At 30.7% G+C, this 16,008-nt stretch overlaps 1 protein-coding gene across 1 annotated transcript; it reads left to right on the top strand.

The window, feature by feature from the left end:
• Positions 1–6,360: 6,360 nt before the first annotated feature.
• On the top strand, positions 6,361–8,199 carry LOC121366596 (matrilin-2-like; the record flags this gene model as incomplete). The annotated part of the gene is given in 8 exon segments (XM_041490973.1): positions 6,361–6,483; positions 6,873–6,995; positions 7,043–7,165; positions 7,215–7,337; positions 7,386–7,508; positions 7,558–7,854; positions 7,903–8,025; positions 8,076–8,199. Coding segments are annotated over 8 exon segments (1,159 nt in total), but the record flags the coding sequence as incomplete, so codon positions are not given.
• Between the last annotated feature and the right edge of the window lie 7,809 nt (positions 8,200–16,008).

Here is a 16,008-nt window from a genome sequence, read left to right as displayed (position 1 = left end):
AAAAAAATTTTAAATCTTCATTTATTTCAAGAAGAATTACTTATTATACTTTATAAATTTTTGAGGAGTGATACGATGAAAACATCATTGTCTTCAAAACATAATTAAGGTAGTTTAACAAACAGTTAGTTGTAATGTTGATACCTTGATCAATAGATGTCTTATCATAGTTATATATACTGGCCAATTTTATAAACTATACATGTTTAAAGCAGTTAGTATAATCATTCAAAGTTAATTATGTGCACATTTGTCGATTTTATTAAATATATAGATAATTGATATGTGTAATCATCTAATAACTTAAGTCCAAGTACTTTTATGTATATTACTAGGACAATTACCTTGAGTACCAGCAATATACAAAAAAATATGCATTTGTTGAAATAAGCTCTACAGCACTATCTTCTTTATGACTTTTGATATACCATCCATTTACCGTCACAACTCACAAGACTATTGCATATTTGACAGGAATACAAATCTAAAGGCTACACAAAACTCTAAAAAAGACAATGGGTCCTGTTAATGCAAAATGAGTTCACGACTTACTATCTAAAAATATCTAGGTTCTTGTGGTCATTATCTCTAAATATATCAGTTTTGCATGGTGTCTACAGTCTAATAAGTAACACTCTTTTTAAAAACTGGTTAGATACAATCAAACTCATCATATCCAATCAATCCTGTCAGTTTGATTTATCCAAGGAATCGTAGTGCCTTCACCTACGGGGAGGAGTATTATCCTTCACGACTAGACGTGGGTAAAGAAAAGTATGGTGGACTATTTTCAGAGGGAGCAGGTAGGAGACACATGAAAACAGTACTACAATTGACACCATTATGGTTGTCATTAGTGGGGTTATGTTGTTACACCGAGTTCTTATGCAGTACCGTTACATTTAGCTAGTACTAGGAACAATATTAAAAAGGATGAGAATAAATCATACATTTGAATATATTGTAATTAGAGACTTTGATTTAGATAATGTTTTCTTCACATTTGAATGGATACCTTCCCATTAATTTGACTGAAAATATAAACCAACTCCAAATGCAGCATACCACAAACCACATGAACCCTCTCATTTCATATGGAGATGAGCATTTGTAAACCCAAAAGACGATGTTGGAAATATTAAGCAAATGATATGCACTAAAAATTTCAGGAACAACACCAGTTTTGTATGAAGTAGTGTTTACGTTGTAGTGCTCTTTACAAGCAAAACATGATGATGTAGGATAATGACGTCAATAAAGCAAACACCAGGCCTAAAACAAGCTCTTTTTTTTTTAAGCTAACTTGGTTGTATTTGTTAGAAAAATGGGACGTATCATCATTAGATAAGTAGTATAAGTATTGAATTGAGGTAATTATTGAAGCAATGAGCTATTAAATACAAGGCATTGTAGTATATTTAGTGTTTTGTTAAAATGACCTAACCGTCCATATTACAAGTTGAGAGAGAATGAAGTTAACATACATGGATAGCTGAGGCATTTTGATCAATCAGAAATATAATAGCCAAGAAATATGAATGAGAGTAGAGAATTAGGACACTTTTCACTTGATTCTACAAAATTCTGTTTTTTACATCATAAATAAAACAAATATAAAATTTTAATGATGTTAAACATCCATTTAATTAGATTAAAATTATGACCTACGCTTTGTAAATTTGAATATATTTGCATTTTCATTTTGTATGAAGTGTATTAGCCGATTTAAAATTAATAAAACACTTTTTGGAATTATGTTGAAATTACTTAACTAAAAACATTACGGCAAATAAATGATAAAGTGTTGTGTGTCATGTAAACTAGCGAGCAGCCCCTATAAATTCTGATAGGAAAGCAGACTTTTTTGGTAAGCATCTTGAATGCCATTTGCGTCTAGGAAGTGACCAATCTCTCCGCATACTCCTCCAAGCTTTCGAGTTTCGTGTCGAATTCATACAACCTACTCGTCCTATCTGTGCTTGCATGATATCAGACGTTCGTCGTCAACAATGTGATATTTCTATATCTTTTATAGAAGAGACAGAATTGCCAAACAATCTTTACCAACAAAATAAAACTATAGCAAACAACAACTAAAAATGATTACAAACAGTTCTGTATACTCACCAAAACCATACAAACCATACATAGTTTATGACAAGTTATTACACATTTTCTGTATTTATAGTTCTCACATATCGTTCATCTAATCTATAGTTCATTAAATCTATTCATGTGATACAAACTGTACTTGACTTCTAAATATTGAAGTTGTGTTTAATAGGACATTAGATTTGTCGTTTCATAAGTAAATAACTCTAGCTCACTAACGAGAGGTGTTAGGTTGTTTTTATATAATTATGGTGACCATTATATATATGATCTAGATATACATATATGGTAACATTACAATGAAGGATGCAATCATAGTATACAGTTGTGATATCATGTTCTGGTTCTTGTTGAAATACTAACATATGAAAACGCCACTTGATCAGTAAGAACATCCCATGATATTTCATTTTTAAAACAAATCAATGTTTGGAATTATTTTTACTTTGTAATTTTTGATAGATCATTTATTGTTCATGCTTATCAAGGATTAATATATTTATATGATTATAAAGGAACATACAGGTATTAAAAACAAATATTATTGTTTATTGTTGAGAATCAATGTAATAGGTTATCAACAAATATTAAATCAGTGGCCAGACATGTGTTGTAACGAAAACTTAAATACACCTTTTGTATTTACATGACCCGCACCAGATGATGTGCTTTTATGGAACAACATTTTTATTAACAGAGTCTCCAGGAAAGTGGGTGATCGGACCCAGGATGGTTTCGAATCTGCAAAGACAAAATGAGGGCGTTTTAATTTAGACGATGTAACGGAACGAGTAAGGTTAGTGCAAAAGCTTTTATCTTTGAAGAAAAGGAACCTTTTTTTCTAAATAATACAATTACAAGACAGTTTAGTCTTAAATCGTAAGAAACATTTTTACAAAAGGACTTATAACCAAGACAAAGTAACAATGGTAGGAACAAAGAGAAACGAAAAATCAGTCCCATACAAAATTTTTTCTAAAAACGAACTCATTGCAACTGCACAATGTTTTTATTAACTTAGTTCATTGGAGGTTACAAGGTAACACATTCCACCAAAAATTAAAAATTTTTTGTTATAATCCACAGTAATTAAAAAAAAAAAAAAAGTATAATATATTAACACAAAATAAAATACCTGAACCTTCACCAGGACGAGTAAGCTGATGTGATACGGCATTCCAAGGCTGAAAGGTGGGCACGGTTTGGAGCAACTATGTAATTAATCTAATAATTATTAATAGTAATTAATTGTAGTTGTTGTTGGTGTATTAAGCAACTCGTCCACAGGTGGTAGTGCGATTTAACTTCAACAAAATGTCACAGATTGTAGTGACGTTGGTCTCACTGTTGATTCTTGTTGTAAGTTATAGGTCCCAATGAATAATATTGGTAGTAAAATTGGTATTCTCTTCTTAGTACCAAGAGTATTGGAACTATTTACTTTAACTTCACTAACTGGGGTACTAACTTCTACTTTGGTGGATTGATGAAAAATTATAGGAGCAAAGGGATTTCTTAGGTCTAGCCATATCTACTGTCAATCATAATGTTTCTGTAACCAATCAAGATACCTGGTCAAGTCTACTGTAAACAAATTAATATCATCACCAAATGATATTTTATTGTTTAATCTCACAAGACATCACAAGGTGTCGAATCTAGCAATTATGATAATCGTTTACAGAGGTATTCATGTTAGTAGTGTATCAACCAATTGCTGTAATTGCATTAAATTGGCTTTATAGGACTTTGGGAATATCTTGTCTTACTTGTCATGCTGATTACAATATCAATAAGTATGAATACTATGCATAACTCCAAGTAGTGCTGTTGGTCAAATCAAGTACTACTTGTTGGATGTGAAAAATGACACTAATCATTATATCACTCCATTCAGAAGCTGTGTCTCTTCCTTTAGATACTCATCATCCTCAGATCAACTTGTAAGTGTCCTAAAGGTACTCCTCATCAGTTGTTCTCATCAAGGACAGACTCTGTATTTTGGTGCACCATTAATTGATCTTACCAGGAAAACTCAAATTGTCTCTAATAAACCATGACTGTCATCAGTGGAGATCAAATGTGGTCAAGTACACTTGGAGTTAATTATTGTGAACATAATGACACACAACAGATTCCACCAACAATAAACTTGGGTAAAACCAATAAACTGGTTTCTACTAGTACCCTTTTGAACATAGACAAAGTGGACAGTATACAACAACTAGGACACATTCAAGATCATACTACAATAAAAAACTATATCATGTAATGGATCAACAACTAATATTGTTATTATTAATAGTAAAGGAGAAATTACACTTTCTTTTCCCAGTTCTTCCCAGTCTTGTCACATTCAAGCAAATAAACCAATTACTGCTGTACTATTGGCTTACTGGGGCTCAATAGATAATAACATTGGGAATCCGATAATGATACTAGTACCACCCTATAGAACAGTATTCTTGTAGATATGACTTTCTGTTTTCATTACTATTGATTTTGTTGTATCAGTATCACAACAAGTCCTGAAGATTTTTTCTCCAAACTCCATATTATTAGATGGGTACCACTTCAATTGGGTTACTATATGACTCATCTATGGACATTGTAGGATATGGGGAACATAAGATAGCAACAACAGCCAATACTATACATACAGTACTACACACAGGCAATGGTACACTGTCTGTTTTACTATATGGTTTTTAAGATAGGTCATGGATATGGTTTACTAGGTGGTATGATGTTGATGCCCATCAATAAAGGTATATAAGTACATATAATTAGAAATGAAATAATTTCAGTATATGTATCTCTATATATGCTGATTATAGAGTGTAATTCATCTTGTGTTCATGGATATGTGAAATTTTAACAATACTTACACATGTGGACTGCTTTCAAGGATGGACTGGAAGTAACTGTGATCAAGGTAATATAATAATAGAATCTTTATTGAATATTGAAAGAAACATTGAAATATTGCTATGTTAAAGATTATAAGTTACTCTAAGTTTTATTAAAGTTAAATTTTTCAAGTTGCTATACTGACATGACATTACATAATATTACTATTTTATTGCATGTTTTTGATAAAAATTTGTAATAACAAATGACATTAGTGCTGATGATTTAGTACTTTAATGTATATATGGAGTAAATAAACATTGTGAAAGAAATCAGATTACGTAAGTATACGTTTTGTGACAATAACATTAATAATAATGAATAAACTAATATCAGCATTATTATATATACTTAAAGTTATCAACAAGTTATAGGTGTTATAATCATGCAGTAAGGTGTCTACAATATAGCATATGTTCTTCATGATAATATCTTATCATAACTAGTTGGAGTAAAATTATGATAGCAAGTTTTTATGGGTGTTCATTCTTCACTGTTAAATATTTAACCATTTTATATTTATTCAGCTGCATATAATCCATGATGAGAAAGTAATAAACAGACATTTTTCTTGATTAATTACATTACTAATGAATTGCACTAAAGTGCTTAACCTTGCAGCGGTCTTATCCAGAGACTTTCTATATTATTTTTAGCATTCTCAAGTGACCTACACCACATGCACACAGAATACAGACAAGAGATATCTCACGTGATGCACAAGATGATTATTGATGAACTCAGCATTTCCCTTCAAGAATTACACTAGCTATGTCAATAGTTAGATAGAGTTATCATGAATGTCTGGCATGTGTGTGAAGGCTGTCACTATGGAGTTTATATTGGGACAGCCTTCCTAACTGCCCTCTCAGCATGATAAGTACTAGTCATAGACTTACATTCTGTTTTGAGGTCACATGATTATGCCTGGTTGGAATAAAAGTTAATTTCATGATAAAACAACAACCCCACGAATACAGCGAAATTACATTCCCCACGAAAATTTGTACATTATGATTATAAAATGTCAATTATAATATCAAAATAGCATGTGTTGTTTGTGATTTCCATTGAAAATATGTCATTTGTAAGCAATGTGAGTTATCATAAATTAGTTAAAACAACTAATCTATTATCTCTAATTCTCTTATTAACCAGTCACACTGTGTCACTGCCTGTATAAAAGATAGTATATTGGTCTTACTATAATAATTCCAAAAACTAGAACTGTGCAGATAAATATTTTTAGACAAAAAAATTATAAGTATTCTTTTGATATCTAATTTAGATTGATTTAATAATTGATATTGTTATAACATTCTAAATAATAATTAATAGATATCAATGAATGTTCTATCTCTAATGGTGGATGTCAGGAGATATGTACAAATACAGATGGATCATTTATCTGCTCCTGTCATCAAGGATATATGTTACGTGATGATAACAGGACATGTACAGGTATTAATAATTGATATTGTTATAACATTCTAAATAATAATTTAATAGATATCAATGAATGTTCTATCTCTAATGGTGGATGTCAGGAGATATGTACAAATACAGATGGATCATTTATCTGCTCCTGTCATCAAGGATATATGTTACGTGATGATAACAGGACATGTACAGGTATTAATAATTGATATGTTATAACATTCTAAATAATAGTTTAATAGATATCAATGAATGTTCTATCTCTAATGGTGGATGTCAGGAGATATGTACTAATACAGATGGACATTTATCTGCTCCTGTCATCAAGGATATATGTTACGTGATGATAACAGGACATGTACAGGTATTAATAATTGATATTGTTATAACATTCTAAATAATAATTTTAATAGATATCAATGAATGTTCTATCTCTAATGGTGGATGTCAGGAGATATGTACTAATACAGATGGATCATTTATCTGCTCCTGTCATCAAGGATATATGTTACGTGATGATAACAGGACATGTACAGGTATTAATAATTGATATTGTTATAACATTCTAAATAATATTTAATAGATATCAATGAATGTTCTATCTCTAATGGAGGATGTCAGGAGATATGTAATAATACAGATGGATCATTTATCTGCTCCTGTCATCAAGGATATATGTTACGTGATGATAACAGGACATGTACAGGTATTAATAATTGATATTGTTATAAACATTCTAATTAATAATTTAATAGATATCAATGAATGTTATATCTCTAATGGAGGATGTCAGGAGATATGTACAAATACAGATGGATCATTTATCTGCTCCTGTTATCTAGGATATATGTTACGTGATGATAACAGGACATGTACAGGTATTAATAATTGATATGGTTATAACATTCTAAATAATAATTTAACAGATATCAATGAATGTTCTATCTCTAATGGTGGATGTCAGGAGATATGTACAAATACAGATGGATCATTTATCTGCTCCTGTCATCAAGGATATATGTTACGTGATGATAACAGGACATGTACAGGTATTAATAATTGATATTGTTTATAACATTCTAAATAATAATTTAATAGATATCAATGAATGTTCTATCTCTAATGGTGGATGTCAGGAGATATGTACTAATACAGATGGATCATTTATTATCTGCTCCTGTCATCAAGGATATATGTTACGTGATGATAACAGGACATGTACAGGTATTAATAATTGATATTGTTATAACATTCTAAATAATAATTTAACAGATATCAATGAATGTTCTATCTCTAATGGTGGATGTCAGGAGATATGTACTAATACAGATGGATCATTTATCTGCTCCTGTCATCAAGGATATATGTTACGTGATGATAACAGGACATGTACAGGTATTAATAATTGATATTGTTATAACATTCTAAATAATAATTTAATAGATATCAATGAATGTTATATCTCTAATGGAGGATGTCAGGAGATATGTACAAATACAGATGGATCATTTATCTGCTCCTGTTATCTAGGATATATGTTACGTGATGATAACAGGACATGTACAGGTATTAATAATTTGATATTGTTATAACATTCTAAATAATAATTTTAACAGATATCAATGAATGTTCTATCTCTAATGGTGGATGTCAGGAGATATGTACAAATACAGATGGATCATTTATCTGCTCCTGTCATCAAGGATATATGTTACGTGATGATAACAGGACATGTAACAGGTATTAATAATTGATATTGTTATAACATTCTAAATAATAATTTAATAGATATCAATGAATGTTATATCTCTAATGGAGGGATGTCAGGAGATATGTACAATACAGATGGATCATTTATCTGCTCCTGTCATCAAGGATATATGTTACGTGATGATAACAGGACATGTACAGGTATTAATAATTGATATTGTTATAACATTCTAAATAATAATTTAATAGATATCAATGAATGTACTATCAACAATGGAGGTTGTGAACAAATATGTGTCAATGGGTGTGGGTACTTACAACTGTTATTGTAATCATGGATATAATCTTAACTTTGACAATCATACTTGTGAGGGTAAGTTATATTAACAATATTTGGTCATGCAGTCTTGCATTTTCACCTACTATATTCATATATATAGTAATATATATGACAGGAGCTAGTATGTTGAACCATTTTGATGCCCATGAATGATGCAGCACGATATTTTTATTATATCTATGAATTTTGATAAACTTTTGTTTGAACAACAAGATATATTACATATTTTATATAAAATATCTTTAATTAGACATTAATGAATGTGATGGAAACACTACTGGATGTAGTCAAAGATGTCATAACAAAAGAGGAGGATTTCAATGTTTCTGCTGGAAAGGATATGCACTTTATGTGGACAATAAAACTTGTATTGGTATGTTTTTTTTAATAATGACATGCAATCAATATCATAATAGTTAGATGGTTTAAATTTATTATTATTTTTCCAGATGTCAATGAATGTTCCATTAACAATGGAGGATGTCAACAAATCTGTGCAAATGAAGTAGGTAATTATCACTGTGAATGTCATCCAGGATATAAGTTAGCAAATGACCAAATTTCTGTGTGGGGTAAGTAATTGGATATCTTAAATATAAAATACCAATTGTTCTCTTTAATTGAATCAGGTTTTGGTCTGCGCACAAGCACTCTGACAATACGTCCTTTTATAAGTCCAACTACAAATGATTATGTTAGTTAACTTTTGCTAATTTATGAAGATGTTTTAATTCATATATTTACGTTAATACAGAGTACTGATAAGCTGAGTGGTACCTCTGTCATGACAGTTGTTATGGGCTGTATTTATCCTTCTTTGTAAGTTGCATATCTTTCTTAAATTAACACATGCCACACATGACGTTTTTTTATTGTGTGAACAAGTTTACATTATGATATAAATTTGTTTTCATTATATAATAGTGTTAGCGGTTTCACTGCAATCATTATCATGACAGTTCGAAAGAAATTCCTAAAAAGAAAACTGGAGATCAATCAACAATATGAGGTAGAACTGAACAGCTATGATGATCGTCCAAAAAATGTTGAACTAGATGATAAATTAAAGAAGAGATTAGGGGAACTACCAGCTGAGCCAAATATATGATTATATTAATGAATTGTCAATTGATGATTTGAAGGTTGAAGAAGGTGAAGATATCCACCAGCAAAGCTGCTCATCTACATTCAAGTGGAATCTATTATAAAAACAAATGAGTTGCTGAATCCATTGGACAAATTTGATGACTATGTCTCCATGAATGCTGTGGTTATCTCTGAAAAGTAAAGTTTTCGTTGAGTGTTAATAAACACAAAGGTTTTGACTTTTAATTAAAATAATATTTTATTTAAAGTCTGCAGTTATTTTAACCCCTGTAAAAAATATTCATCAAAATTAATATTTGTGGTAAAAAAAATACTTGTTGTAAATTTTAAATTGATAATTATTGTGACAGTAATTAATGCTGTGAGATTACAGTTATATTGCTGCAATCAAATTTCTGTAATGCAATATATATGTATTGACTTATGTTTGTTCATAATGATGTAGCTGCTATTCTAGTGTATGTACCATACCTACTTAAGTGAGTGTTTTGTTATTACAGTTTAGTTGTTGTAGTTATTTTGTAGAGTCAATTTAACATATTATTGTGATTGAACATTGTACCTATTTGATATTGTACTTTTATTGTAAAGATAATGATTGTGGGTTAACCATATTAACCAAATTACTACAATTTGTGATCAACTTTTAATAATTAATTGCTATAAATGACTTAATGCAATTATTGATATTTTTTAGTTGCAATTGTAGTTGTCCACAAGATCAAGTCATCCTAAATGTTTGTTGTGTTTCACAATTGCATTATATATATTGACATTTAAATAATGATGCTTAAAATTAGTATAGCAATATAACATGAACATGAAATTATTGTCCCTTCGTAATGAGGTAAGTGTTAAATGACATTATTATGTAATGCCAGTCGTGTATAGCTAGGGATACTGCAGAAATGAGGGAACATAGTCTATAGTCTAAAAGGTTTGAACATAATCATTTGTTTTGGTATGTGTGCTGTAACAAAAAATTATAAAAGATAGTAGATGATCATGGGTACCAAGAGTCACGATATATTTAGATTTCTTTGTTCAGTTTATAAATACTGACATAAACTGATTAGGCAGACATTATGGTGTTGCGTGTTCATACTGTTGTATTACATTACATTGTCTAGATATCAATGAATATAACACTAACAATGGAGGATGTGATCATACTCTAACAACACTAGTACTGTTAGATCATACTATTGTGTGACAATAATGTATATATATATACTTGTATTGATAAGAAACCATTCCTGATTCATACATTCATTTTTTAAAATAAATGGTTAGTTGAAAATTATTATTGTGTAAATTAAATGTGATAAATTTATTGTAAAATCATTATATATCATTAGATATCTATGAATGTTTCTATCTCTAATGGTGGATGTGATTAAATAACAGATATGTACAAATACAAATGGATCATATAGTTGCTCCTGTCATCAAGGATATGTGTTATGTGATGATAAATATCATGTCCAGGCCGTTGCCATGATAAAAACTGGGCGTGGTAGATAGGAGAACTAACAATAGTTAAATTATTTTGTTGATATTAAAAACAGTCCACAGATTATTAATATGATAAACTCAACATGATGTCATGGATTGTAGTGAGATGATCTCATTGTTGTTTCTTGTTGTAGGTATGTCATAATGAGCTAAAATGCCTGCATAATTGTGTGGATATAATTATTAGAGTAATATCTATAATAATTGTATATTTTCTTCACAGTACCAAGATGTACTGGAAACTAATTTTTACTAACTATGGCTTCTACTTTGGATTTTTTAAAATGCTAAGAATAGCAGTGAGTTACTTATCTATTACTAATAATGTGTCTGTAACAATCATGACATCTGAGGACTACTTATACAGATCAATATCATCATCAAATTATGCTAAAACTGTCTCTCTTATGGCAGAAATGTCGTGTCTGAATCTAGCATTTACGATAAATTGTAACAGAAGTATTCGTGAAAAATAGTGATCAGCCAATTGCTGTGAGTGCACTTAATTGGATTTTGAAAAACTGATGAAGAATATCTCATCTTACCTTGTCATGACTATAATATCGATAAATATGAATACTATGGAAGTATCTGCAACAAGTATAAGTAATGTAACATCAAGTCAAGTACTACTTGTTGGATGTGAAAATGACAATAATATTATCATCACTCCATCAGAAGCTGTGTCTCTTCCTTCAGATACTCAATCATCTACAGATCAACTTATAAGTGTTCCTAAGGTACTCCTCATCATATTGTTCTTCATCAAACAACAGACTCTTTATTTTGGTGCACCATTAATTGATCTACAGGAACTCACATTGTGTCTTATAAACCATTGACTGTCATCAGGGGTCATGAATGTAGTCATGTACACTTAGGTTGGATATTGTGAACATATGACACAGCCAGATTCTACCAACAATAACTTGGGGTAACAGCTTCTACTAGTACCTTTTGAAACATAGACAAAGTGGACATTATACAAGACTAGTGACATCTCAAGGTCATGAAAAAATGCCTTAGGCAGAGAGAGGTTTTTATCTCCCATACACATCTATTAAATGCAGAATGGTAATAGATATGAAAGGACATTTCTATTCATGGCTTTGCTGTTAATGTACTGTTTAATCAAGACCAAATAAAGAATTTTGTATGAAGTTGCAAAAAATGCTACTCAAGAAATTGATTAATGAAATAAATTGGACACAAAGTTTCTGGATATGTGAGTTAATTATAAATGTATTACAAGTTAGAAACTCTGCCAATAAAATATATTCACAGAGATTATGTTATTATATATGTGAAGTGTGAAGTTATTAGTGGTTAAATTAACAGGAAAAAAGTATTGAATACATTCATTGTTTTCATAATATAAAATGAAATGGTTTATACTATAATTACAATAGTAAATATTCTACTTATTTTGTACTATGTATTGTTTGTAGGTACTGTATATATGATGGTTTTATTACAATAGTAGTTTTATGTGGTTTTTTTGTTGTTTTCTATACTTGTGTTAGTGTTTATTTAGTTGTTTTCTATTTTGGTTATGGTTTCAATTGAAGTACTTATATATGTTTCTTAAATTGTGAATCACAACTTTTAACTTGATTGCAGGGCTGTTGGGAAAAAAAAATATTAAATGAGTCAATGATGTGAAATGTACTCCACGAAAAAGCCACACAATAGTCACAGTGAAGGAGATCAACACACAAAATCTAAATGTGGAAAGTTAAAAAAAAAAGAATTTTTCTTTTCAACTTGTTAACCTCTGTTCTGGACACCACTGATGATGGTGCTTACTGTATTTCAAAATATGATCTTGCTAAAAAAGGAATTGGAAAAAAATCAACACAAAGAGATTTTTGTTGTCTTTGTCACAACAGATATTCACTAAGAGATGTGAAGATGTTTTACATGACTTTGATGGAAATTAGTGCAACTAGTCTATCAAAACTTATAATGAGCTACATAAAGCTATGTGGTAAGACTAAGTTTATGTTATTCTTACCTAATCCACCTTACCATGCACGAGACAAAAGATTAAATTGGCATACTAAAGCCATTTTAACTGACCAAGCTAGATGGCAAATACATCTATAGTAACATAGTATGTTATGAAAGATGTTAAGTTTATAGAACCATTTAATTAGTCTTTAACAAAATGATACTAATTAGCTTCTGATCTTACAAATTCTTTTTGACTATATTCTTCATTTTTTTCTATGATAGTTTGATCAAGAGGTTGATCTCATTCTTAAAAAGACAGGCCTCATTAAAGGTGCATAGACTGTTGGACAAATAAGTGGCTCTCTAAGCTATTAAAGAATATGTCAACACTAGTTTGTCTGGAAAACAAGCTCAAACCTGAGCAAACAAGATATATGGCATTCCAACTGGACAAAATTATGTTAACAAAACAACCATTACCTAGACAACATCGCCATGCTTCAAACAGACAAAAACACTATTACTAGACAACATCGCCATGCTCAAACAATGCTTCATTCATGTCAGCTAACTAGTATTGTTGTTCACTGTATGATCAATAGACAACATCTATATGCTCAACTTGAACACAGTGCTATCGTCATTGTGTGATTGTGGTGGATCCACAGACAAGATCATCATGCTCAACAATAACTATCATTCATCGTTATCAGAAGCAGACAAAATCGTCATGCTCAAACAAAATCGTAGTGGTCAAACGCCCCGCCAACGGGGCTGGACGTCACTGTCGTCATATGAATTGTGTTAATAAGATTAATTACTATTAATTATTAAATTGCTAGCAATCTATTTAATACGTATTAACACATGTTGTAATCATAGGGGTATGAGGGTAAAAAATTATTGGGGTGCTCACAACACCTGAAGTACGGTAATCGCAGGCTCCTAGGGGTGTCTGGGGGCATGCCCCAGGAAAATTTGAAATTAATGCTTTCAGAGTGTGGTTATTATCTATTTTTACGACAATTTGAGGTTCCATAATGATAAGCTTTACTTACCTAATTAATTGCATCTTGCTTTATTCTCATTGTAAGCAGTGTGACTGCTGTAAAGCAACTATAATTATAATGCTATATTTTACTAATTAAACAATTATGTGCATGCAGAAAAAACATTTAAACGTAAACAATAATAGTTAAATGTATAATACTTGTGTATGACAGGTGTAAATGCATGGGTTTGTTAAAATGTTCCAAAATGAGCTCTATGTTCTTCGCTAGTAGCTATAAACTCTTTAGCAATGCTCTTTATATCAAGAGAGTCAGTTATGTGCTTGTGCATGTGTAAAAGAAGACAGCGGTTGAGCCGTTGCTCGGTCATTGTTGAGCGAAGATAGGTTAGTACTCGTCTGAGTGCTGAAAAAGATCTCTCTGATGTTGCCGATGTGATAGGAATTGTGAGGTATAGACGAAGCGATTTGTGCATTCGGACAGCATTGACTTATATGTGCTGTTAGTGTTCATGGCCTCACATAGTGCATGTGCGCACGTGTTGTAACCTTTTTTACCATAGGTAAAGCTACTTGATGCTTTTGGTGCTTTGGTGAATTCATGTTACCAAAGCACTGGTGCTTTGGCAAGTGAATTCACTTGAAGAATAATTATATTGGGGGTGCTCTGCACCCCTCACCAAATTATTGGGGGTGCCTGAGCACCTCCAGCCCCCACTCCTACGCCTATGGTATACTTCAGATAATAGAGATTCTTGTGCTGTTGATAACTTTGATAGTGCCTAAGGGAGTAGCATGCTTTCTTTTTAAGTGAATTTACAAATTGTTATGCCAACATGTAATCGATGAGGCTTACTACTTTGATGAGGACGAAGGCCTAAGTTCTGATCATGAGATCTTGAGTCAGAAAAAATTTAGAAGTCATTTTTATTGTGCAATGTATAGCCAATAAAGATACTAAGAGTCAGCCTCGGAATATAATTATAAATAAATCTGAAAGGGGAAGGAAGAATTTGCTTTGGGAAATTTGGTGTGAAGATAATGAAAGAAGATTGGAATAATGATCAGATATCAGTGGACTAGAATACTCAGATGATATGATAAAGCCAGTGATTAGTGTTATTAGGAGATAACTCTATAAGTCTAAGATGTTTTTGTCTTGTGGATGGATTTCTCAAAAAATGGTTTCCATTTAAAACAAATTTAGGCAGATTAGAATCTTTCATGACAATCATCTCTTGTGTACACAGAGCGTGACCTAACTGTTTACTGAAAAACAACCTACAGAAGCCGAGGCGGACATCTAATTCTATTTTGTAATTTCATATTCTATTTTGAAATTTTTCAAAAAATATTCCAATTCCAATTTTATTTCTTATCCTTTGATGGAATATTTAACAATTCAAATTGAGCTCAATGAAGTGAAGTGAGCACAGTGAGGAGTACACATGAAAACAAAAATCTATTATTGATAATATATAAAACAGTACTAAAAGATTATTATAAACTATTTACTTCACACAGATATTATATACCTCTAGTTTAAATATCAAACACTTCACTTATGTATAATAATTATCGAATAATGTAATACATAATATATATATATATATATATATATATATATATATATATTATATATATATTTTAATGTGCATGGCTAATTTACCCATATAACCATATGGGTAAATCAATCAACATATGTATATATATATACATTTAAGTGTTAATTTGTTTCTATCTCTGTCAACTCAGTTGATCACTTCAATAACTGCATAGCATGAAATTTACCAGACCACAGTTCTAATTATCAGTAATGTGAACTAATTAAAAAAGTAAATTTAAACACATTATTTGGTTAATTCAACATATTATACTATAACATTGTGTGATAATCCTTTAATCTAATTTACTG

Source organism: Gigantopelta aegis, unplaced genomic scaffold (assembly GCF_016097555.1).
Source record: "Gigantopelta aegis isolate Gae_Host unplaced genomic scaffold, Gae_host_genome ctg6341_pilon_pilon, whole genome shotgun sequence".
NCBI classification, from domain to species: Eukaryota; Metazoa; Mollusca; class Gastropoda; order Neomphalida; family Peltospiridae; genus Gigantopelta; species Gigantopelta aegis.
The sequence above is the reverse complement of the archived record's forward strand: the minus strand, read 5'-3'. Positions and strand labels throughout refer to the sequence as shown.